The sequence below is a fragment of the Grus americana genome, chromosome 19 (genome assembly GCF_028858705.1).
Source record: "Grus americana isolate bGruAme1 chromosome 19, bGruAme1.mat, whole genome shotgun sequence".
Taxonomy (NCBI): Eukaryota; Metazoa; Chordata; class Aves; order Gruiformes; family Gruidae; genus Grus; species Grus americana.
Genome location: NC_072870.1, coordinates 5373490 through 5398814, shown reverse-complemented (window position 1 = coordinate 5398814; position 25325 = coordinate 5373490). Strand labels below are relative to the sequence as shown.

The window sequence follows — 25325 nt, the reverse complement described above, 5'->3', positions numbered from 1 at the left end:
GCTAACCCTTGCAAAAGCTGTAGTTAGCGGATGCTCACTGTGTAAGAGCAGTTCTCTGTGAGCCAGAGTATCTCTACACCAAGTGGCCTGTGCAGTACTGACCTACTCTACGCTGCTCTGAGGACACCAGTGTGGCAGTGCAAAGGGGACAGACGCTGCTCTGAATTTGCTGCAGGGAGCGGGGCATGAATCCTCCCATGCTGCACAAGCCTTCAAGGCTTCCCAGCCAACCCTATCTCGCACAGAAAACCCGAGCACATTCCACTCGAGAAGACAGAGTCGGGAGGGCTGCAAACCAAAGCCCAGCCTGACCCTGTCGCACCGGCTGCCCCCTCAAACCCTCTTCACGTCCCACACAAGCTTTGGCAGCAGGACTGCCGCTCAAGTAGCGGGTCTTCCTCCTCACCGTCAGCCTTGGCAGCGCAGACACCCTACGGACCGGTCACCCTGCCCTGCCGCAACTTTCCTCTGGTTGAAACACAAGCCGCTTTCCCAATCCTCAAAGCTGCGCGTTTGGCCAGAATCTCCCCGTACCTCTGCGCCCCGACTCTGCTGGGCCCCGGGGGATGCAACTTCATTCCCTACATGTGCTGAGGATGCACATATGGCAGCCCCCTCCCCTCCCCACTTCCACCTAAGCCCGACCTCCTAACAACCTCCACACGGCACAACGCGACTGGCCCGAGAGTGCCAGAAGGCATCCAGGTGCTGCAGCCCGATGCTTCACACCCGCAGCCAGGCAAATTTGCTGGGATTTCCGGGAAGCGTCTCTAGGGTACCCCGTGCTGCTGCACCCCCACTTTGGTGCGCGCTTGTTTGGAATGCGGGGCCGTCGGGGCGGGGGGAGAGGGGAAGTTATTCTGGTGGTGGCCTATGAATAACATCCAGTGATTTATAGGAAGTATAATCCAATAATACAGTAAAATAAAACAGTGTGTCTGAGATGGGTTTGATTCCAGGAATTATAAAACAAATTATTAAAGAGAGAGAGAAAGAAAAAAGCCTCAGAGAGGCCAGATCGGAGTAAATTGGGCACAGATGGGCTGGGAGGGGGTTTCTCCCTCTCTCTCCCCTCACCGAGATGCCCCTGCCGCAAGCACGGCTTCAATTAGTCTTTTCAGAAACCAGAGTTTTATTTCCCCAAATTACAGAATTAAAAAAAAATTAAAATTCTTGGAGTGTTTGTGGTTGGGATAAAGGGATCCAAACTTCTCTGTAAGTTGGTTGTGCAGATGGCTACCAAACTGTTAAACAGGCCACCCCACAAAGGTCCCGCCCCAGTCGGAGCCCAGGATGGCCCAAAACACTGGGAATCACCTACATGCCGTGACGGAAAGCTCCGGCAACTGCACGTCTCTGCCATGTAGAATGTCCGTCCCTCTCTGTCTCCCTCCCCCGGGTGGGCCCTCCTTGTGCCACAGATTTGAGCTTTACAAGAAGCTTTTTCACACCTTGACTGCTCCTGCCAGGAGGTCAGAGGGGCCCTCGCTGTCTGCACGCCTCTGCGGACAACGGGGAGAGCGGTTCACTCAGAGGAATACGCCGTTTGATGCCGAACAGCGGGGGAAGCACTTCATGTGGGAATGCTTTGGCTTCCTCTGTCAGAGAAAACAACAGACCCGAACCATCTCCCAGGGTCTTCCCAGTGCTGCCTGGCTGCACAGGCAGCTGAGACCAGCTCCGGCGTGCCTGGTGCTGCCCCTGGGGGACAAGCACAGCTCAGCTGCCTGCGCCGGGCACAGACCGCGGGGCTCCTGCCTGCGCTCACCCGAGCCCTGCCCTGGGCACACGCTGCAGGGGCCGGGTAGCCGGGGTGGGGGGGGGGCACAGCAGCAGCCTGCGTGGGAGGAGGCTGTGAAACGCCACGTGCCGCTCACAGCTGGCTGGCTCTGAAACCAGTTTAAATACCCCACTTGCACCCCAAAAAGAAGAGCACGTGGTGACCTCACACAGATTGATTTACAAAAGCGGCAGCCGCTAGGAACCAGAGACGCACAGGACACATCAAAAGTGCAATATGGGGGATGCACCCCGAGTCAGGGACAGCCCTGAAGGACCACAGCTGACCCATGTCAGAGCAAAGGCAAACGAGTAAAAAGCAGAGAGCAGCAGATAGAAATGGTTACACACGAGTCCACAAGCTCCTGTGCTGCCTCACTGAAGGAATTGGGACAGACCGAGCATACTCTGCAGCAAAAACAGGGAAAGCTGAGACTGAGATGGGGCACGATAGGTGTTTGGTGTAAATCTGAGGAAGAGGGAGGAAAGGTGTTTATTAAAGCATTGTTCAAGTTTTCTTCTTCTCAATACCCGAATCTGTGATTAAAAGTTTGTGTTCATGGGCATTAAACCGTGTAAAAATTCCCCGCATCAAGACTGTTTTGCCAGCAACACCACCCTGCAACTGCTAGCACCGCTGGATCCCAGCACAAGGGATTCATTAGACACCAGACTGGGGCGAGCAAGCAAGTTTACAAGTTTCTCAGGAGTAGCTGGGGCTCCAGAGATCTGGAAATACATGGTGGAGGAGGGAGGGAGCAGCTATCCCCAGAGAGAACTACCCCCGGACAGCAGGGAAGAGAGGCTCTCAGACAGACCTCCCTCCCCGGTCCCAAACCCACGGATCTCCTCCTGCTACCAAGAGCTCGCAGCTGAAGGTCAGACAGGTCCATGCGATGGGAAGGACACAGACGCGCTCTGATCCCAGATTTGCAGAAGGATTTCAGTAGGAGGAGATCTCTGGAGGTCATCTGGTCCAACTGCAAAGTTAGATCCAGCTCTACAGAGCTGTCACAGCCAAGCTCTGACTACGGCTCGCCCGGCTCGCTGCTCCCCAGTATTGTTTCTTGGCAATTGGGATGCAGGCAGGGTGGGACTGCTCCCTGCGCCCTCCCAGCCTCCCACACGCCCCGCAGGGGCGGATCAGCCCCCTCGCACCCGCTCCCGCCGCTGCCCATGCTACTGCAACCCAGGGAGGTGACTCATGTGCTGGGAAATGGAAACCCGCACCTTCCCGACAGCCGTTTCTGCCATACGCTCCAGCCAGTCCCCTGCCCACAGCAACCCACACGCCGGGGAAAGAGCCAACACCCTCGCTCTGTGCTGGGCACTTTGTAATAATTCAGCAAACATTCTTGCTTGCCTTTTAAACTCCAGGCCCTTTGCCTTTTTTTTTTTTTTCCCCCTACTGCACCCAGCTCTTCTCAATATCACAGTGTCGGCACTGAGCCCAATCTGGGCTGTGCCAGCACTCCGCACACGAGCGCTTGGAGACCACCAGGGCATTTGTGCTGACAACAGGATTTGCTTTGCCAACAATATTCTCAGCAGTATTTTAGGGTCACCAGAGCAAGGAGCCCTCAGGGAAATCCCCGAAAGGCGCTAGGCATCAGATGGCAGCCACAGTGCCATCCAACCTGCAGGCATTTCATGAACACTGCCACCTGCTCTGCGTGCGGTCTGCAGTCCCCGGCAGGAACAGGTTTGCTTTCTCCAGAGATCCAAAAGCCGGGAGCAGCTGGCAGTTACCCACACAGGAGGCAGAAAACTCCGAGAATACTTATTTTTCACATGAGATAAAAAGCGCTCCCTTTCTGTCACTCACACACATCCACAACTCGGCTATGGATGGAAGAGCAGAGTCCAGTGGTCTGAGAGCTGGGATCGCTTCCAGCTCTGCCACAGGGGCTTGCCGTACAGCCCAGACAAATCTCTTCCTCTCTTTACCACCCGCTCCTGTCTGCGGCACAGACACCACTATTAATATACCTACCGGGGGGCCACGCAGAGGCATTTGCTCATAATCGTAAAGTACTTTGCAGCTCAAAGATAAACACCCCGTCGCTGGTTGGCATCTAGCAGGCAGGAGGGCAAGCCTGCCTCGCCAGCAGGACTGACAGCTCCCCCAGGGCTTCCCCCGGGAGAGGAGGGTGCCTGTGAGGCTGGCCGGGCAGCAGGCACGGTGCACGAGAGTTGCTTCCCAGCCCTCCAGCCGACGCTGGTTCGCTCCATCAGCTGACCTCAGCCACTAACCACCGGCCTGACGAGTGGCCAACTGGCTCACGAGGGAGAAATCTTCCAGCAGCAGCTCTTTGGGGCTCAGCCTGATCGCCCACATGGTGGCTTTAACTGAAATCCATCAGCTGGAAACCTCCATCTTTGGGATCTAAATCCCAAGCCATCGGCGGGCGAAACATTGCTTCCTCCCACCCAGGGAGCGCAGCCCCATCCCTGCTCCCGAACACGTGGCTCAGGCAGACCTGGGCACCCACCACTGTGCATGTCGGGGGGCCGCAGGGAAAAAACACGTCTCCTGGAAGCACCATTTTAAACTTAGCGGAAGAGATTCTGTTTTGGCAGCATCTCCGCTGACCAACACATTAAATCCAACAATGGCAGAGACCACATACAGCCTCCTGGGTGGATGGAGGAGGCGAGGGGAAGAGGATGAGTAATACTAGATCTGCTTTGTTCTCTAGGTGCCTTAATATGGGGCAGAGCTTCCAGCCTGGCCTTTCACAGAGCAGCATCTCCCATCGCATCGCCTGGCCGCCTGCACAGACACAAGCGGTCACAGGCAACGCCAGTCTCCCAAGAGCCAAGGCCTCCGAGATCCTCCCAGCCCTTCTGGTGCCAGCACAGGGACTGAGCATGGCCCAAGCTAAATGCTGGGAAGGCAGAGCTGTAAAGCAGTGCTTTCCTTCTGTGCTTGATGACTCAGGCTCCAGGGAGATGCGATGCTGCCTCACTCCTCAGATGCCTCAGCCAGCTCCACCAAGGCCCAGCCAAGGTCCCTTTGCTGTCCCTACGCATGCCGACACCCCCAGGCATCCAACCACCGCTCCGCTTCCCCATCTGTCTTCAGCTGGTGAGTCCCCCCCACCCTTCTCCATGAGGAACTCAGCTGGTCCCCAGCCCAGTTCCCCTCAAGCAGCACGTGGTACCTTTGGGCTGGGAGTTGTACACTGCAAACATGTTGATTGCCACAAGCTGGAGCATGCGGGTGCTTCCGATGGGAGGGGGGCTGTGCTGCAGCAGGACCTGGAACTCCCTCAGGACCTCCTCGGCCACCGCAGGGAAAGTCTCCATCCTGCAGACAGAGAGAGAGTCTGTAGAGCGCAGGCTATGCCCCAGGGCGCAGGGCGGTCAGTCGGCACAGCTCACTCATTGTCACGTCTCCCAGGGACGGGGGACCCCCCTGGGGTGCTGTCTCCCATCCAGGAGCCATGGGGAATGAAGGTGCAGGCTGCAATGGAGGCAGCTGAAGCCTTCCTTAGAGAGGGCAGCGAGGGATTGCTCTGTGACCGACAGGCAGCATTCCTTTGGCAGGAAAACACGGCCTTTATGAGTCATTTCTGACCAACCATTTTTTTTCTACAGACTTCTACCAATCTGGGAGGAGTGCCAAGAGGCCAGCAGCTCACTTGGACCAGGAGCAGCCCATGGGACTCCCGAGAAACCCAGGCTGCAGCAAAACTGCACACACTGGTGCCACATTGCGGATGTGGCAATTCCAGTGCATTGAACGTTGGCCAGACCGTGCTTCCTCCAGAAGAATGGTGCCTGTCCCTGCGCTCCTCACTGTGGGATTGGATCCCGCAGCACCGACCCCCGTCCCCCCCCCAGGCTACGCACTCCCCAACACTGTGATTGAGCCTCTAAGCTTCAACACTTAGAGCTCCACAGGACAGGGACCCACAGACTAATGACTGGCCTTGTCTAGCTGCTGGAAATGTCAAAGCTGGAGCTGGTCCCTGCAGCACACAGCGCTGCCGTCGCTCATCAAGATGCAGCAGCCAGCGGCTGCAGTGCCACGGCTGGGGACGGGGTGCGCCTTCAACACCGCTCACAAGCGCCTACAGAAATCTGACACATTTATCCTACTCTTCATCTGGCATCGCTAAGGGAATTAGCTGAGGTTACTTATCAGAGCTGTTGGATCCTCAGCAACCTCCCAACTGAAACAGGGTCAAAAACTGGACTGATTGCAAACAAAAGCAATGACTGAGACATTGCTGCCCACAACAGCCCTCCCAAAGAGAGTCCTCATCTGGTATCACACGAGGACAACTTTGTAACCAAGAAGCTGCCAAAAAAGCCTTACAAACTATTGTGGGGGGGAAGGTCCTCCTGTCCCATTGCCTCTTCTGCTGAGCTTGCTGCGTTACTTCTTGCTCCTACACTAGAAAAAGCCACAGCTAGACCCAGCAAGAATGAATACTTGTCTCGCAGCAAGTTCCTGCTCCAGTTATCAGAGACATTGTACTAGTGTGCCCACATGGGAGCGAGGGAGCCAAAATCCGCAGTGGGTGAGGCATCTGGAGCCGGGGCAGGCAACCTCAGAGGCCTCCATAGCAATTTCCTCTATCTTCCCCTGAGAGATTCAGATCTTGTGATATCAGCACACTACAGGCTGGATTAGCAAGCCACTTCTGGTAACCCACACGGGCAATTCTGCTGGGCTTCCCCAACAGACTTTCAGGACAGTAATAGGCTCTATTTTTAAAGACAGAAATGGCTTTCTTCTTAACCATATTTCACGGATGCCTTTCAACAACCGGTTCTGCCTAGCAGCAGGGGTACCCTCTCCCCGGGCACTGTTTGCTGGAGCAGTTCAAAGTCTCCGTTACCTTCCCACAAACTTGGGCTCTAACAAACAGGCCCCTTGTACTTTGTAGCTGTGCAGAACGGAGCAGCTCCGCCGGTACAAAAGCACTGCTCCCCCTGGAAGAGGCAACTTCCCTGGATTTGGGGCGCAGCCAGGGAATTAGAGCAAACTGATTGCTTCTAAAGACTTCCTAATTTTGAGAAATCTCAGACCACATCCAGCATATCCAGCAACATCCTCCTAGGGCAGACAGGACACTGGGGATGGAGAAGCCCTTTGCAGGATGGGTTGTTAGTGAGGAGACGAAGATTATTGCCATGGAATAACAACAAGAAGGAGCAAGGGCTTCCTCAGCCCCGCCAGCTGTGCTTTAATACCACAGCACATCTGGAACAGCATGCAGTAACCCCACTGAGCTCAGAACCAGCAGGTCAGGAGCAGAGCGGAAGCATTTAATAAATTGCTTACCTGTGGTTTTAGGAGCAAGAGAGTCCAATTAGGGCAACATCATCTTTTCCGTACTTTTTACAGATAAATCACTGAAGATCCTGCCCAAAGAGGACTCAACTATTCCTCACCTTTTACCTATTTTAAGCACGGAAGCTGTTTAGCAGGGCTGGACGATTTTCTCTTCCTGTATCATGGTATTACTTTCTAGTTCCCTTCTAAGTACTTCAGGGGATATTCTACCATTAAACTTACTTGGGTTTTCTAAATGACTGTCCTGGGAAGCAACTGCCTCAAATGCTGCATCTTAATTTCACAAAAATCTCAGGAGCCGAATGTGCAAGCAATCTCTGCAACATTCCCATTAATCCCCCTGCTGGCATGCGTTCAACTGGAGCTCGGCCGCAAGCACGGCCCCGCAGAGCTGAGGACCAGCAGCTCCCCGGATGCTCTGCCCTCCGGCACGGACACGCTGCAGTTACCAAACCTTTCATGGGCTCTTGCAGCTTTCCTCCTCTTTTCCTGCAGGCAGGAGGACATCCAGTTCTGCCTCCTCACTGCTGCCCACAAATAGATAATCAGTGCCTTGACTCGGGGAGAGATCAACAGCACCGGCAGCGAGCTGATTGCCCTCCCCCTCAGACAATCGGATCTCCCAACAAATTGGCCAGCGCAGCTCCTGCTTCCCATTGCTTTATGAAGGGTCCAAAGTCAAGCACGTGCCGCTCCTGACTAGCCACCCCGGAGAGCGCGTTGGATGGAACAAGCACTGAGGCTTCAGGCTGCACGGCAGGGTCGGTGCTGTGTTCCGCACTGCTATGCTTCCCTGCTCCAGGAGGGAAAGGGGACAGGCCCAGACAGAGGCAGGGAATTGTACATCTGAGTCAAAAAAAAACAACGGCAGGGACAAAATGCCACTTTGCATCTGCACCACCTGTACCTAAGTGGCCTGGAAGAGGTGTCTCAACCCTGTAACTTGTAGCCATCAGTTCCACAAAAGGCTGAAGGAGCCAACAGAGCTCATGAGACTACATCTGCTTACGAGGCACTGGCAGGCTCAAGCAGAGACCACTGTTGCCAGAGACCATCTGAACCCCCGCGAGGTCTCACTACAACAGTTGCCCCCGAACAGCCGCCCCACCGCCTGACAGCAAGGGCCGGGCCGGACCCGGAGCAGGGACAGCTCCATGGGAAGCCCATCGGCTGCGAGGCTGAGCTCTGCTCTCTGGGTCATAAGGATGTCCCCCAGGCTGGGATCTCAGCCCAGGCCTGAATCAGGCTTGCTTTGCCTCAAGGGTAGCTGTTCAATTACTTGAAACCAGTTTCTGACAGACGTTGCCAAGGGCACTTTGTATAAACCAGTTCCCACAGCCAGGGCAGCTCTCAGCTATGAGGCTTTCACTAAAATGGCAGCGAGGAGACAAAGGGCAAGGCTTGTCTTGACACGCTCCGGATGGCAGCTGTCAGCCGCTGCATGGTTCTCTGCCTTGATGGCTTTGTGCTCCTTGCAGGCAGCAGCCATGGAGAGCCCCCCAGAACCACCTCACTGCTGGCTAAGAGTGGGGGGAAATGGGAGAGAGGGAGCAAAACCAGAAATTAAGGGGGAATGGAGCATGGGTAGGTGATGGGAGAGAGAGGGAAAACAGCCTCTAATCCCTCCTGTGTGTGTGTATCAGCCAGTTGAGCTCAGCCTCTGCCAAAGGGTCCTGGTGCACAGGCAGGACTGGGCCTTGAGGTGGGGGAAGAAAAAGCCCAAACAATAACCAGTGTGGATTGCAGGGCGGGTAAGGAGAATAAGAACCAGGAGGCTAGGCCTGCAAGAATTCACACCCTGTGCCCTCAGCTCCAAACACAGCTTAGTTGCTAACAATATTAAATTCCAAAAAGACTTGTAATGTAGGAAAATAAAATAAACATCCTGCACACTTACCCAATCCTGGTAAACAGCTTCCCATGGGCATGGAGAAAACTGAGGATGAACCTTTTGTTCAGCTGCATGGGAAAAAAAAAAAAAAAAAAAAAAGAGAGAGAGGAGAAAACAATTAAACTCTCTCCGATTTCCTGTGAATTAAGAATGTCCCCAGTGACAGAAGAACCTGGCCTGGATGCTGGGGGTGGCACTGGAGATGGGAACCAAATGGACATGCCCAAACTCTTACAAACATCATGCACACAGGCAGGGGCAAGTGCCAAACAGCTGGAGCCGGAGCGGGGAGCGGCGGTGGAGACACAGCACCCTCTGCCGGGTCCTGCGCAGGGCTGCGGGCACCGGCCCCGGCTGCTCGGGCTGCCTGCGGGACGGCTCTCGGCCGAAGGGCTCCGGCTCTGCGCCCCGTAAGCTCATCAAAGCACAGCTCAGCCTAAGGGGTTATGCAAAAGGAGTCCCCAAAGGCAGCCGTTCCCACTAGCGTTTCCCACCAATGGAAAGAAAAACAAAGCAAACAACTAACAGAAGCAAGTTGGTTGGTGCTCCGTGACTGCGGCGGAGGTTGGGAGCAGCCTCTGGTCGAGGCGGAGAGGGAGCGGGATGTCCTCACCAAGGCTTTTCTGTAGGAAAGCCAACACAGCGAGTTCAGCAGCAAAGCTAGGCGCGCCTGTTTGTGCCCTGCCAGGAGCAGCTTTCAGAAGCAAGGGGCTACTGGGGTGCTGCTGCACCCCTTCATTTAATTCCAGCCTTAAGCGATTACAGAGAGGGAGTCAGTGTTCGGATGTAGCAGAAAAGCCCCTGAAAGCCTGCAGCAGCGATGCTGCTGTTGAGCTACCAGAGCAACATGGAGCTAAGGGAGCCGGCCGTAGCACGTGATGTGATGGCAGCTTCCTGCCCTGCTTAAGTCCAGTAACACCAAAATCTGACTTGAATAATTACTTACTACTGCTCTAAGCCTCCTCTGCTAGCTCAGCAGAGCTCTGGGCTTTCCCAGTCCTTATCTAAAAGGCTTTGAAAAAAGCCATGGGTGTGTAAGTAGTCACTTTGCCTGGCCCTGGACAGGCAGCTGGTGGCTCTGTCATGCTAGGAGTGGACTGGCCTCGCTCTTACCTTCTCCACAGCAAGAAGCTTCCTTTGCTCTTGCACCCGTGCGCCTGCACAGCCTCAGCACGGTGAGAAAAGCCAGGCTCCGAGCACTGCGCAGGGAGACGCTGACCAGGAGCAACCCAGAGCACCACTGCTCTGCTCCCATTCGCACAAGATTTTTATATCTTGAACCCCTCTATAAAGGTCAGCGATGCCGCTTCCATTTACAGGGGGATCAGAGGCACAGAGGGAGGATGAGGTTACCGGGCAGGGCTGTGGCAATGCCCAGCCAGGTGCATACAAGAGGGTGCAGGACAGCCACCAGACGATGCCTCCAGGCAGCACGAAGCTCACCGCCAGGCTGGGCTGTGGGGGACAGCCATCACGGGCAGTCCTAGCTCTGGCGCTACCTGCCACCCTCGTTCGCTGAACCCCTCAGCTCACGCCATGACTTATGCCAGTTGCTCCGCGAGGTGCAACTGCTCGGTTAGGTGTAATTAACCTGGGCTGCGTTCCCGGAGGACCCATACAGGAGAATGATGCCCTGCTGCAGAGTCGCTCCTGGGCCATGTGCGAGTTTAAACATAAAACCTGTCTCATAAAACAAGCCAGACCAATTAAACTGGCCCCCGCAGCAAGGGGTTCTTGCTTACTCACTATTTTACTGCTGCCCTAAAGAGCCCTTTCCACTGGAACTCGACTTTATTTGCCACCATTTTATTAACTCTGCAGATGAAACCCAGAAGAGACTGGGGAATACTGGGAAGCACAGCAAAGCCCTTATTCACTCTGGATATAGCTGCTTCTCCACCATCCTCCTTAGGACACCAAGGCAGCTCAGAGCTTGAAATCTTTAACACATTTATTTCTTTTCAGGCAACAGCTTATGGAGGTAAGAAAAGCTGATTTGTGACCAGCTCCATGTCTCTGTCTGCAATCATGGACCTTGACAGAGACACAGCCTAACAAGTCTGAGCCCTTAGCTTGGGTGCAAGAGCCTTGGTGGGGCGATGGGCAGTGCTCAGCCCCACAGCGAGCCCACGTGCTGCTGCTGCCTGCAAGAGCTGGAGGAGAGGGTCCACGCTCTGCTCTCTGACGGGGGAACATGGAAAAGAGCAGGAGCTTGTGGCCTGACCCATCTCCGCTGGAAAGCCTTTTGAGGCAGATGTTTTTCTCCAATGCCCACGTTGACCCACAGCCCCTGCAATACTTTACTGGCAGCGGGGAAGTACCAAAACTCCCCACCTTGAATGGAAAGTGACGCCCGCACCCAGCGGGGACGTGCCCAGAGCGCTCCCACAGAGACACCCGGCTCTGGGAGGGCTCGCCAGGACATCAGCTTCGCCCCCATCTTCTCAGAGCAAATTTCATGCTCAGTCTTTTCACTCACAATCCCAAGGACTAATCTGTCACACTCCACAGCAACCAGTGCTGAACTGGGACATAGATATGTGCATATATACTTTTTTTTTTTTTAATTAAAGGAAGCAGGATACCTGCCTCTAGGAAAGAAGCATGTTTCATGCCTCTTGCCAACTTAAGCGTGAACCCAGCAAGCCCAGGCAGAGACCTGTGTGCCCCAGCGCTGTGGCATCTCAAGCAGGCACCTCTCACGCTTCTTTCATCACTTTTTCTCTCACAGCCCCAAGGTTTTGATGAGCTCATCACTTAACTTTGGACTTTTCATCTCTGAGTTCACGCTAAGGCCACGGGCTGCTTTGACTGGGCTTTTCTCTGAATGACTCCCTAGTGACTCACCTGTCCCTCAGTCTTCGTGAGCCCTCCCTGCTCCTCCTGTCAAATGTCGCTTCTCACGGAGAGAAGGAAACAGTGACTTCCACTCAGCGGCCCGGCTTTGGGGCAGGGAGGAGAGGAATTCCTGTCACCTGCTGTTCTGCATTCACATGGCAGAGAGGAACACTTCCCCAAAGCCCACTTAGCGTGCTCGCTACCCTGACAGTGCTAGCATGAGACCTGCAACAACTCCTTGCCTTCATCTGTGCAGTCCAAGAGTGGCCACCTCCAAAGGTTTCCTGAAAACAGTCCTTGTACCGATGTCGGGGAAAATAGGGCTCCCTGCGCACTGACATCACTGCCCTTTGCGGGCAGCTTTGCTCCTTGGGACAGGGAACCAAATCTGGCCGGTCCCAATTGGTCACTTGGGAAGAGTCCACCAAGTAAGGTTTATACAACAACGAAACTATGTCAAAAAATGGATTTTTGGCCCTTCCAGTTGAAAAGCGGGCATCACAGATATGGAAGTTATGAGCATATAGTGAAGGCATTAGTTATAAAAACAAACCAGCTGTCAAGAAGAAGAAGGGGTCCCTGCACACAGTAGTGCCTGAAGCTGAAAACAGCTGTTTCGGCTGTCATGAGTCAGCATGTGCAGACAGACTAAATCCACCTGGGAAGAGGCAACCTCACCAGAGGAAGCAGCCCACTGCTGCTTGGGGAGCATTCACACACCGCACCGCCAACCAAACTGGATTTGTTACCATGGAAGAAATCAACAGTGACTAACAACTTCACGCGGAGCAGCTAAGTGCAGAGATAGCAACGGTCCCGAACAGCCAGCTCAAATCACCAAGAGGCCATGAGGAGTACGTCCTGACAACACACAGAACAGGGGCAGTCAGACAGCTTCAGGAAAGGTTTGTCATGTCTTGAGCCAGCAAAGAAGAAAGCAAGACCCGACCTCAGGAGACTGCATGCTGACCAAAAAGGGTTGAAAACACGTCTCCCACTCTAGCACAGAAACACTGAAAATGCCACCGGGGTGTGGAGGAAAAGGAGTGCCATGAACCGGGCAGGGAGGCAGAGTTGCCGCACTCGAACCCAGCACAGACCCGTTTGGCTCACGGCGAGGAACGCACAGAGCTTTGGCACCTGAGCATCAGTCCCAGCTGTGAAGGAGGCACCAAATAAGGGAAGGATTCTGGAGCGGCGACTCCTGGGGAAAAAGCGTTTCAAGTTAAAAATTGTTACTTCAGGTTTGGAAGTAAATTTCAGGATCTGGTCTTTATCAAGCGAGGCAAACTTTCTTCAACATCAGCAAAGCATCTGTGGAGCAGAAAGCGGTGTCAGAGTCAAAATAGGCTGCAAAAGACAAGTCCATTAATCAAGAGACCAGATGCAAAACTGCCTGTAACAAATGTGCTGTCTCCACCGGAGTGGAAGGGACTGGAGCACAGCGGGATGTTCTCCTGAGTCTAGGGGTCTTCTCAGTGACAAGGGGTTGAGATATAGACCACAGAGCCACACAGCTCCACTCCAAAACACGTACCACACTCATCCCAAATATTTTCAGGGTTTCTTGGGTAGCCAGGCTTTTCCAGGCACAGCTCCCTTGCTGAGAACTCTGTGAAATAACATCCAGGCACCCAAACCATGCCATATTCTCACTCCCAGCTCAAGGGCTAGATGTACCATGTTAACTATTAAGATTGTTCCTCTTTTCCACAGGCAGCTCTTTCAGAGCTTTAAACCACCCAGTCCAACAGCGGCAGCGATCTGCTATCTGCCCTGGAGACAGCCTTAAATATACGAGCCATCCCAAACTCGCAAGGCAGAGCTCTGGCTGTATCTCGCTGAAATAACACCAAGCACTGACACAAAACTTTCTGAAAAGCCCAAGATGCTGCAGTGGGTTCAACTGGCAAGATACCAGGAGGAGGTTTTTACTGATACAGGTGCAATCGCAACAAAATGCTGGTAGAAAGTGTGCTGTGCAAACGGCTACCTACATAAAGGAGACGAGACAAAAGGGCTATTAAGATTGTCTGGCATTCTTGTAGTATTTACGAGGTACCCACATATACCTCCTGCAACCACAAATGGATACCGAGCTCGCCTTGGCTTCTCCTTGCCACGTGTTCTAGGGCAGGTTTCTGCTCAGCAGTCACAGTGTCCTGCCCTGAACCAGATTAATTTCTGTAGCATTAGAAGCAATTCCACTGAGAATCCTGATACTACGCAAATGTAAAATCCAATTTGCTATGACATGGAAGAAAGAGGGAACCCTGATGTATTGTGGACTTGAGACATACAAAATTCATTTCCAGGTAAAGAGACCTTGAGATACTCTGCAGCTTCCTGATCTTTTGGACTGTAGCAGCTACAGCTCCATGACATATCTCATGACTGTAAGAGCTGCAAGTCAGCAACCCAGCAAGAGAAAAAGAGGAAATTAAGAAGCCCTCCCAGCAAAACCAAGGAGCATTTGATTTTTCCCTTCATCACTGCAGGGAGCAGGTGAGATGAGAAACATAAGCAAGAGAATTGTGCACTTTAGTAATGTAAAAATCAAGCAGTGGTGACTTCACTGGCTCCAAAACAAATACCTGACCTATAAAAAAAATTTAACATTATTTTAAATTACGAGTTTACTAGTAGAACTTTCAATTTAAGGAAAACAGGTCAAATAGATTATTTATATGCATCTTATTTCGTTTTCAACCAAACTTGTATCTAAGTTTGGTTTCTATGAATTAGTAATACGCAACACTCTTGAAAAAAATATTACCATTAAATAGATTAAAAACTGATTAAGTAGCTTCTTAAAAATCAGCGGTCTTCAGGGACCCTCACTGAACTGGATGGTAAGAGGTTGGCAGAGACTCGCTAGCAACATTTTTAATCAACGAACTGAAAGCAAATTCTGCTGTCAAACTGCCCGTGACACAAAGGCGAATGGAGCGACAGCGCGTTCACACAAGGTTATTATAATCGCTTCAAAATCTGGGGTTTTCCAGCATCAAATGTCATGTTATGCGTCTGGGATCACGTAAAATTAAGTCTCCAGGAGACCGTGCCCGAGGCATCTTCCCCAGAAAGGCTCTAGGGACTACAGCGGCTAAGTTCCCAACACAACGTCCGCTAAAAAGGGTTAACACGTCCCTTAGATGTACGAGCAGAGAGCAGGCAGTGGACAGCACATTTACATCTATATACGGCACTGGTGAGGCTGACGCTGAAATACTGCATCCAGTTCTAATGCCCCGATTTTTAAAAGGATGCTGAAAAATTGGAAACGGTCCAAAAAAACAGCCATAAAAGTGATTCAAAGGCTAGAAGTGATGTCTTGCAGTGAAAAACTTAAACAGCTCAATCTGTTTAGTGTATCAAAAAAGACTGGGAGGCGATTTGATTTTGATTGCAGGGTGCAAAGTGCCTCCATGGTACTTAAGGGCTCTTTACACTCGCAGAATAGCAACGTCAAGAACAACAAGAACAAACTGGAAACATTTGCTCTGGAAAGAAGGTATAAGTGTTTTAGAATCAGTGCAATTATCACTGGAATGAACTCCCCAGGAAAAGGGTGGATTCTCAAGACTGGATGTCTTTCTGGAAGTTTTGCTTTAGCCAAACACAAGTTATTTGGCTTCATACAGGAGCAGCAGGGTGAAATTTAAGGACCTGTGATATACAGGAGATCAGACTAGGTGATCTAATGGTCCCTGCTGGCCATAAGCTCTATGAATCTATGCAAACGTGCCAGAGAGTCCTCAGCTGAGATATCAAGTTAACTTTCAACACAAAACTTTTCACAAATTGGCTCTGGTGCTGCAGGTCGTTTAGGATACAAGCTCAGCTCTTCAAGGCTGCACCTGGTTAAGCACTGAAAGGGAGACGATCCAGGCAGAGCCATTCTTTATCTAGCAGGTAAGGCAGAGGCCACGTGCTGTGCACTGAAACAGCCTCAACCAGCAAAAAGCAGCTTATACTCAAACACATGCTGTTTGCCAAGAGTAAACAGCATCCCCTTCCTGCAGTAGAAAGCTGACACCGAGAAACGTGTGATGAGTTTTGGTCATAAGAGATGTCCTGTTAATGCAGCTGAGGGTGTTGTCAGCCGCCTTTGCTACTCTGGATTATTTGTGGGGTTAACGCGCAAAGGAGGGAGATAATAGTAATTAAGAAGGGTGAAGACCGAAGAGATCTAACCCTGAAAGGCTTAAGATAGAGTTAGGCAAAGAGAGAAGACATTTGGACAACAGGCTGAGCAGAGACACAGCCTTCCAGAAGGATGACAGCATTATCGCACACAATCCTCATGCTCCCGCTCTCCCGGCCACACTCACTGGCAGGGATAACGGCTCACAGCCAGCCTGTGCTCCAGGCTCCTACAACCTGGAGGAAGTTTTCCACCCTGCTGTGTTCCTGGAGTACTTCTGGAGCCTTTACTTCTACCTAGGCGGTGTAACCCAGGGCATGGTGGCATCTCCCTCTCCACTTTGAATCACACAGCAATGAAATCTGCTGGGGAGGAAGAATAGAGCCAAGGACAGAGGAAATGACACAGATTCCAGCAGGTTCCACTCCCTGATCCTCCGGAAGGAAGTTTCTTTCCTAATACCCACCTCCACAGTGGATACGAAGCCCGTCTGGAAATGGCTCATTCAATACTGAAGAGAAATAAACATTCCCCATGGCAGAATTAAGAGGTTTGGCTATGCAATATGAGATGCCCATCCCAAAAAGTGTACAAGAGGCAGCAGAAAAAGTTGGCCTGGGCCAACTTCACACAAAGATCAAGGTTAGACTAACAAAAAAAAAAAAAAAGCTCAAGAGCAATCACTGTCTACAGCGTTCACCCTGCTCTGGGAAATTTCCCAACCCTGCTATTAGGCATTTTACTTCCCTTACCCATACTGCCAATTCTGGCAGCATTCTCGTCTGAAGTGCAAACTCTCCCTCCCAACATCATCCTGCAGCGCCTGGATCATCAAATCCGCTGCCACGAGAAAGGACTAATGCGCAGCAGCAGGAGGGGGTTTGGTTACACACAAATCCCTGGCTGATCAGCACCAGCAGGAGAGGAAATGAGGAAAGGGTGACTGACAGGGAAAGGCGGTTTCTGGATGATTGTACTTGGTTTTCGAGTATGAGAAGCTTGTTGGAACTTGAAGTCTCACCCCCCTCACCGCAGCCTCTCTGAGCACTGGGATATAGCAGAGCCCCTCACAGAGGCATAAGTCATTGATGTCCTTGTAGCGCTCCCACCTCTGATCCACCACGATACTTCTACACACATTAGCACCAGATGCCTGTTACCGGAAGGAGAACATGTCGGTGTCTCTCCCATTCAAGTAACATTAGTCCCTGCCTTGTTCTTCACAGTTAAATAAAACCACCAACATGGTCTAAAAAGAAAAGGGGAAAAAAAAAAAAAAAAAGATCAACACCAACTTCTGGAAACTCTTACCCATAGCTTAGCCTTCACTTTCTGAGTAGTGACAAAAGGTCAAGTTGAGCTGGAAAGCAGTATGTGGGTTCTACACGACATGCGTGCACAGGCTAAATCGGTAACCAGGCTCTGCGAGCTCTGCCGAGCTCCGGGAGCTTTAGCGGAGCAGCACTGAGCATCCCCTGAAGATCACGAGCCCGGACAAGGTGCAACAGCATTTCTGGTTGGATTGCTAATGCAGGAACTGCAGCTGAGAAGGTTTTTACCAGCATTTTAAAGTAAAAAGCAGAGTTTATTAATAAACTTAAGTGCAGGGAGGGTGCAGAAGTGGCAGGCAAAACCAGCCAGTGCTAAGCTGCATGTCTGAATGTCACGTCTCAAACCCGGAGAGGCTAGGACTGTGGTTTTAGTGTTTAACCAGCCTCAACTGCAGCCTGGCACTCTTTTACTTCCTCCGCAGAGAAGTCTTCTCACTGCTAGGGGAAAGAAACCAACCTTCTTACCACGCGAAATAAAACGGCTAGAGTAAAAATAAAGCCCCAAGGTGGTTTGGTGACCGAGGTCATATTAGGAGGCGGAGGGGTTGCAGGCTGGGGAAAGCACTCAGAAATACTCATGCTGCCAACCAAGAAAGAGACTACAGAAAAGGAGGTAGGGCAGAGAATTAACAAGAGTCCAGCAGTAAAGAGGCTGAGAAGCCTCTTTCGCACGCCACCAGCTCCCCCGTGCTCAAAACAGTTTGTAAACCGTTTCCTAAACACAAAGGAAAAAAAACCCCAGACCTAGTCCTGACCTCCACGAATGAGTAACTAAACCCAACAGCTTCCTGCAAGCTTGTGGGGGTGAGAAAAGGAGGCTGCCAGGGAGGGACAGAGGGAACTCCAGATTTCTCCCTCTCAAGTCCTGCTCTCAAGTCCCGCAAAAATTAAGGATGCAACATCTCCTGCTGCTTTTTCACATGAGTGGTGGGTACAGGAGAGAAATAAGGAGTGGCAGGCTTTAGCTGATTGCCAGTGCCTAGCATTCCTGCCCCAGAGAGCTTCGCTGCTTGTTTTTGTGCCGCAGGGGAGGCTCAGGAGAGGCTCGCATAGGTGCAAAGGTATGGATCAAATAGAGCAACAGGCTGGAGAGGAAGCACTGCTTTCCCTTGACAGCAAGGGCAGACCATAATGCAACAGACCACAGACGGGATCGCTCACGTCAAATACTAGAGAGCACCTAACTGTGGCAGAGACAAACTTCCTGACTTAACACAAGCCGCCTTCCTGTGACACGGCGCCAATGGCAGCCTGACTCGAGGCCTTGCTGCAAGAGCGTGCGTGTATCCCACTACCGGCTCATGCACTGAGAAAAACCGAGCGGACACTCCCTTGTGTGTCCCCTCCCTTCGGGGACAAACCTACGCCACTGCTCTGGTGCGGCTCAGTTTTTTAACAGGTGTGAGAAATGGTTTCAGTAGAAGACCTCACTGGGCATCTCCGGGCACTGCTGGTCTAGTGATTTCCAGTCCCTTCACATAAAAAAAAAAAACCCCACCCTGAAAGCACGGAGGAGTCAGTGCAGGCTTCCAGGGCATCGTGTGCAGCTTGCAGGGTTACCCTTGTGGGGAGTCATGTCCCAGCAGCGGGGGGAAGGCAGGCATGTCTGCGCTTTCACGCTGCCCATCTAAACCAGAGGCACAGCCCCAGCTGCCTGGACTTATTTTCCAGATCAGAAGCTCCTAAAAAAGGACCGTTCTGTGCACTTTGCCCACCTGACACCGTGGAGGTAGCAAACGAAGGAGCCCTGTACTTCAGCCAGCAGGGACTACTCATAAGAGCCCGCATGGAAGAGAAAAGATCCGTTTTTCACTGTCCTGAGAAAAACCACCCAGCCAGACTGGCAGCGCAGAGAAATGTTCCCACCAGGCTGGCAGCAGACTCAGGGGCAGACACTCCGGAAACGACGAGCTCCCCAAGCAGCCTCTTACCCGTGCATCTATATGGAAGAACAACCATCATTACACCAATACATCACTTCCACTTTTGCCTGTCACTTATTTCTAGTCATGTGTAATGGAAAAGAGTTACAAAGTGAGAAAAGAGCTGAGAGCGAAGGGAGTCACTCTCAGTAAACAAGGTTGTCTCTGTGGTATATTTGCACAAGCAAAGTTGGGCCGCGCTCACAGACACCCGCCTCACACCACAACAGCCTTTTAACAAACCAGACGCTCCTAGGGACCACAGGTAGTGACATCAAGGCAACCCCAGCTCTGAACACAGGTCACTACCACTTCCGCGTGTGGCTGGTCCAAGCAAAGGACAGAGCAAAATGGCCAAGAACCCCCACCAAAACTGCTACCAGACTAACATGAGGTTTAATCCCACTGCTCCCCCGAAGCACCCCTCTCCGGAGGCAGAGCCCAAGAGACAGATCTCCCAGAAGAATAACTGCACCGACTGGAACCAGCCAGGAGAAGGAGCCAGCCCAGAGTCACCCAAGCAGCTGCTATCCGAGAGAAACAAGCACCAGAGCAGAAACAACAAACACCACCATGGAAAAACGGATGTGAAACATGCAGGAGCTGACTAGGACAATGACCCTTTTCACTCAGGACACATGGCCTCCATTGAGGCAGCGGCTCGGGCAGCTCCCAGGACTCCACAGGCATTCCCAAAAGTGCCTTCTCCAGCCTCGGACTGCGACTGGGCTGCAGAAGTGTAAGTGGACGCAGCATGATGGTGCACAGGTGGGGCAGGCAAAGTCAGAAATAAAACTAAGCAGGCAAGAAGAATTGAGAAAGACAGAAGGTGAGAATCTTTGGAAATGTCTCATCTCAGAAGAAATGAATCACAGTAAGTTGTGAAGATAGCCCCAATCAGGCATTGCTGCATAAGTTCCCGGTTAGGTGAATCCTGACTTAGAGGGCAAAAAGCAGGACAGGTCTCACAACCTTCACTGCTTTGAGAAGACAGTGCCCTCATCCAGCCACAGAGGACCATTTCCCTGCGTGCTTGCCATTCATCTGATTTTCTAGGACTTGGGAGATGGAAGGAGACAAAGGGGTCCAAAAGAGATCAGCACTACTCATCTGAAAGAGAATACAAACGAGCCCCAAAGACACACTCTGCTTACACCACTGACTTTGCTACTCTGTCTCCTGGTACTCGCACCCATTACCAGCACAGACGGACAGCTGTACATATAATAAGCTTCCAAAAAAGAGTACAGTAGGCAATGAAGAAGAAACACAGAAGTAAGAAACCCTCTATATTCAGCCTATTGAGAGAATTTTGTCCTTTTCTTTTTTTCAGTAGACCTCCTGTTGGTATTTACTGCTCACTTGTGGAAACCCTGATGCACTGTCCATACTCCCTGCTGCTGAGAAGAAAGCCTGCGTAAAGAAATGGAGGTTAAAACCTGCTCTGAACTTCAGAGCTAACGATTCCACCACAATTTCTCTGCTCTTGCAAAGGGGTTGTTGCTCAACAGGCACCCAGCACCAGGCAAATGCAACACCTTTGTCCCTAACCAGCAGGCTGGGGGGAAACAGGAAGGTTCCCGCAGCCAACACAGAGGGCTGAGACAGCAGATCTTGACTCTGGTCTTAGCTTTCCTGAGAGCTTTTTGGGTGGCCCTACCAAACTTTTGATGGCTCTACAAGATTGACCTCTCACAAAGAGGCTAGGAGGCTTAATTCTTTAATGATTCTAAAGTATTCAGACATCTGGAGAGAAGCACTATTCAATTACTGTTGCGCCAAGAGAAAACCTCTCTTCCCTAATCTTAGCTGCAGCTATGGAGTAATCTTTATTAGTGCATGCATGCTGCGTGATAACACAAGGAAGTATCTACTGCAGAGCACAGGCAGCAGGCAACAGCAACTGTGGGAACCTTAACTCAGCATTTCCTGACAGGGGTGATTAAAATCTCAAACTCAGTTTAATATTAACACTTTCTCAGGAGACTGACAGCACAGTTGCCCTGTTTACTTTACCAATTCACAGTCTGCGCAGTAAGCTGCATACAGTACTATCAGATTTAAGATCAATATAGACCCATGGCAAATGAAACCAGTGGTAGAGCAGAAATAGCAGAGAGCTCGTCAGCTCACTTTGTCCTATCCAGTTATTTTTAAAAAAGCAATACAGCTGCTGATTGGCTCAGTCTCCTTTTTTGCATTTCTTATTGGAATCCCAGATGAAGCGACCTGATATTGCCAGGTAAGCAGGGCACTGGGTCAGCCTGGAGTCTGCACACCTAGAAACATGAAACATGGAAGAGACCACAAAGAACAGTCATTCACAGAATGAAACCCCAAAAGGCTCCGGGTGTAACGAACAAAACCCTAAGCACAAAACTCCTAGGCTGCAACCCAAACACTTCTTCAGCTTGCTTTGAGGCTGTCCCATGCCCCCCATGCCAGCAGTGCCAAATCCAGTTACTGAGGAAGGGGTCAAACAGAGATACATGCCACTTGGTGTGGACAGATGGTATGTTCTTCCATTTTTGCATCTTCCTAGAAAACATGATGCAGCAGGCTGTGAAAGAAGCAGCTAAGCCAAGCCTCTACCTAAATACACGGTGCCAAGGCAAACTGCCAGCACCGCGTGCCACTTCTTCTTGTCACAGCAACGGCTGCACTGTGAGCTGGCCTTCTGCACGCTTGCCATCACGCTTTACTAATTCCATTCAGTTGGCTCCTAACCCTGAAATAAAGTAATGATGTTTATGTCTTTGTATAAGGCTGCAAAAGGAAAAATAAAGTCAATAATGAGAAGAGATGCTCAAGCATGTGCTGAGCAGACTCCCTGCTCACTGACAGGGAGAGCGTGCACATCAGCAGGTCCTGGGAGAGTAATCATTCAGCATCTCCCTGCCAAGTGTGCCACATCACAGGACTGGCACCTAACCGCCTGCACAATGAAGCAAGCAACCACTGAGGACAGAAAACATCCCAAATCAATTTCTTGTCACCTGTGAAACAGCCAGCATCTCCACAGTAAAAACACCGGTCACCTTTGGCTTGGGCTGGGTTTGAAGCAACAGCCTCCATCTGAAGGGCAGAAGGAGCCTCTCTCCCACACCTCTGCCCCGTACAAGTCCAGAGCTGTTAGGATCTACACTTGTGGTGTTATATCTGCTTCTGAAAGCTGAACGCTCTCCCGTTCTACCCCACAAAATTCCATTCTCTGGCCCAGAAACAGCTGCCATGAAAATCGATGCCCAAGGAGCTACCTGCAGAGCACAGCTGTCAGTACAAATGACAGAACAACGGCTTGCCTCGGCCTTTTTAAGGGCTAAAGCTGGCAAGGAAGGGATCAAGGAGGTGATGACACAGTTTAGACTCATTTCCCCAAAATGACACGTAAGTGCTGGCACACATCCCCTGGGAGAAGAGCTGTTCCCTTCCGCCCGGCTGGGGGATGTGGGGCAGAGGTGCTGCCAGGATGCGGGCGGCTGCCTGCCCTGGCGCAGAAAGGGCCCTTCTGAGGCCAAACAGTGCCACACAGTGGCAACACACGGACTGCTCCGCTCCTTAACAGAGAAGGAGCTGCAAACCACCCAGAGGTGCAGTGAGGAAGAAGATAAGAGGCTATAGCTTCAAGGAGCAAGGAGTCCAGAGCTTCCCGAAGAGCTGCTGTCTTTATCCAGCCAGGAGCTTTGGCAGCAACACAGATTTAAGGTCTGCTTTTCACCTGTTGACTTTTAATCCAGATCAGTCCGGTGATACAAGCACGGCACAGCCAACCCAAGTGGAGCGCTGCACCACGGCAGGCACAGGCAGCCCGAGTACAAATATCTTGGCTGCCAAAACCAGCAGTGCCCAAAGCCACGCCCTCAGCTCCCCCAGCCCTTTTCCCATTATATTTCTGATCATGCGGCCTCTCCACAATCAGAAAGCTCGTGCTTTCAATGAGCCAACATTTCAAACAGATGAAGAAATCAAGACTAATGGTAGTAATCAGACAAAAAAAAATCTGTACAGGCATTGCCAGCAACCTGCTCTTCAGAGAGCACGCCCCCCATTGAACAGACCAAGGACAAGCTCTAGCAAACAGCGCTGCACTATAAACAAGACATGGCTGCCCCCCCGCTTTGCAAGCGGTTACACCACCTCACATGGGAGCGCTGCAAAAGAGAAACCCCTAGTGCCTCAAAAACACTCACAGCATCTTATGTCAAAGCATCTTCATCAATGATTTATGGAGAGGCTAAAGCCTGGCATGTTCCTTTCAATGATGCTGAGGAAGCAAAGGTCTCCAGAAGAGAAGCTGAGGAGAGGGAAAACAACCAAGGGCAGTAATGTCTTAAAAATGCTGCAGCAATGTGCCAGAGCTTATCTTTCAAAGCTCCAAGATTTCACCCCAGTTCCACCCAGCTGAAGTCACGAAATAGTTATAAAAGTGCAATCGTATCCGAGAAGCTCTGGGCCCCGCAGTATGCGGAGAAGGTCTTCCCAGTTCTGCTAAACTCACATCCTTAACAGCCATTTTAGGACAGGCAGCCCAGAGCTCCCTGGCAAGTTCTCCTGCAGGCCGCATGTGCCAAAGCAGCGCAAGGATTCCTAGAGGATGAGCTCCCAACCACCACTGCCTTCGCCTGCATTCCTGTGCCTGACAAACAGAGTTCACTCAGGCTCCTCTTGCAAGGTACACAGCTCGAACAGACTGACAAGAGATACCATTAGTAAATTTTTTATTTTTTTTAATCCTTGCAAAAGAAAGGAAATAATCTGGCCTCTCAGAAGAACAAGCAATGCAAATATAACACCTAGACTGGTTATTAAAACCACAGTTTTCACACTCCCGGTGCAAACCTCCCATCATTTGGCACTGGGACAAGTGACCCACTTCCATAACAAGCCTCAGAGCTTACAGGGTCACTGTTAACCCCGCACTTCAGCACCTGACCTCATTTCCCACCAGCAACCTCACCCTAGTTAGAGCCCTTGGCGGAGGCATTTTACAGCATCTTCTGCTTGTGCCTCTCCTATTCCGCATCAGCCACGCCAGCACACGCTGCCAAGAAATGGATGGTAACAACATGCCTTAAACATGAGAGGCACGAGGTCACCAGCTCCTCAGCCTGACCCAGGCACAGCTCCCATAGGGGAAGCCAAAACACTGGAAAATTTAGCAACAGGAAAGCAAAACAGATCCAGTGTCATTCCACTGCATTCCAAACACATGACACCAAAGCCAACTGCCGCCTCCTGCAGTACTCACGTCGCTGGGGCTGAGGTTCCCAAGACCGTTGTCCTGCTCAGAATCTCTGCCGGACTCGTGGCCCTGGGAGGAGCGGGGGTGGGAGGGATGGATCCAGATCTCCAGCCGTGTGGCATCATCTCCAACTTGTCGCAACGTGGACTTCTTGCTCTTCCCCCAGCGGCTGGGGCTCAGATCCAGCACCTGATGTTTCCTCTGCTCCATCTGCTCAGCCTGGGCAGACAGGACATATTCAGGTCACCCAGGGATCAAAGTTCAGGAAAAGTACATAATTTCATTTACATGGAGAAATTAGCCCCTCCCCCTGCTTCAGAACCACGGTAACTCATTGACAGGTCCAGAATTTGGTTTCTGACACTATAGGACCGTGCAGGTGAGAGGTTTTCAACTCCAGTTGCCCTGGGTCGAGAAAAGCTGTGCCCACTCCTAGGACTGTGTGACAGCCAACATGCTGTGTCTTTGACTTGGGGTGACTCTCTGGGGCACAAAGGGACTGCAGTCTCTCCTGCCCACCCCCGTAGATGTGGGGCACTTATGGGATAAGGCAATGATGCCAAGGCCATGCTGCAAACCACAGCAACCTACAGCCCTTGCTGAGCTTAACTGTTTTACAGTTTATGACCCAGAAACAAGAGATTCAGCTGCCCGAACAACCCCAAAAGCAGCCTGAGGAGAAGCAGAAAGGACACCATCATTCTGAAGGCTGCCTCTCTCATCTGACTCCCAACATGGAATTTCTTAGAAGTAGATAAGTGGTGACTCCAAGTTCAAAAGCCACCATCACCCTCCTCTCTGGATCACAACTCCCCAGCACAGGACAGTTAGCGTGGGTAGCTGCAGCATCCCGCAGCCCAGCTCCAA

The 25325-nt window shown here is 51.6% G+C and overlaps 1 protein-coding gene across 4 annotated transcripts in view; it reads right to left on the bottom strand.

Annotated features, from left to right (window-relative positions):
* SMG6 (SMG6 nonsense mediated mRNA decay factor) overlaps positions 1-25325 on the bottom strand; it is a 114825-nt gene that overhangs the window by 79912 nt on the left and 9588 nt on the right. For all 4 annotated transcript variants that reach the window (XM_054847408.1, XM_054847411.1, XM_054847413.1 and 1 more), the window contains exons 8-10: positions 24465-24677; positions 8985-9046; positions 4944-5089 (exon numbers count right to left, since the gene is read on the bottom strand). In XM_054847408.1, the coding sequence (XP_054703383.1) occupies positions 4944-5089; positions 8985-9046; positions 24465-24677 (421 nt within the window). The remainder of the gene's footprint in view (positions 1-4943; positions 5090-8984; positions 9047-24464; positions 24678-25325) is intronic.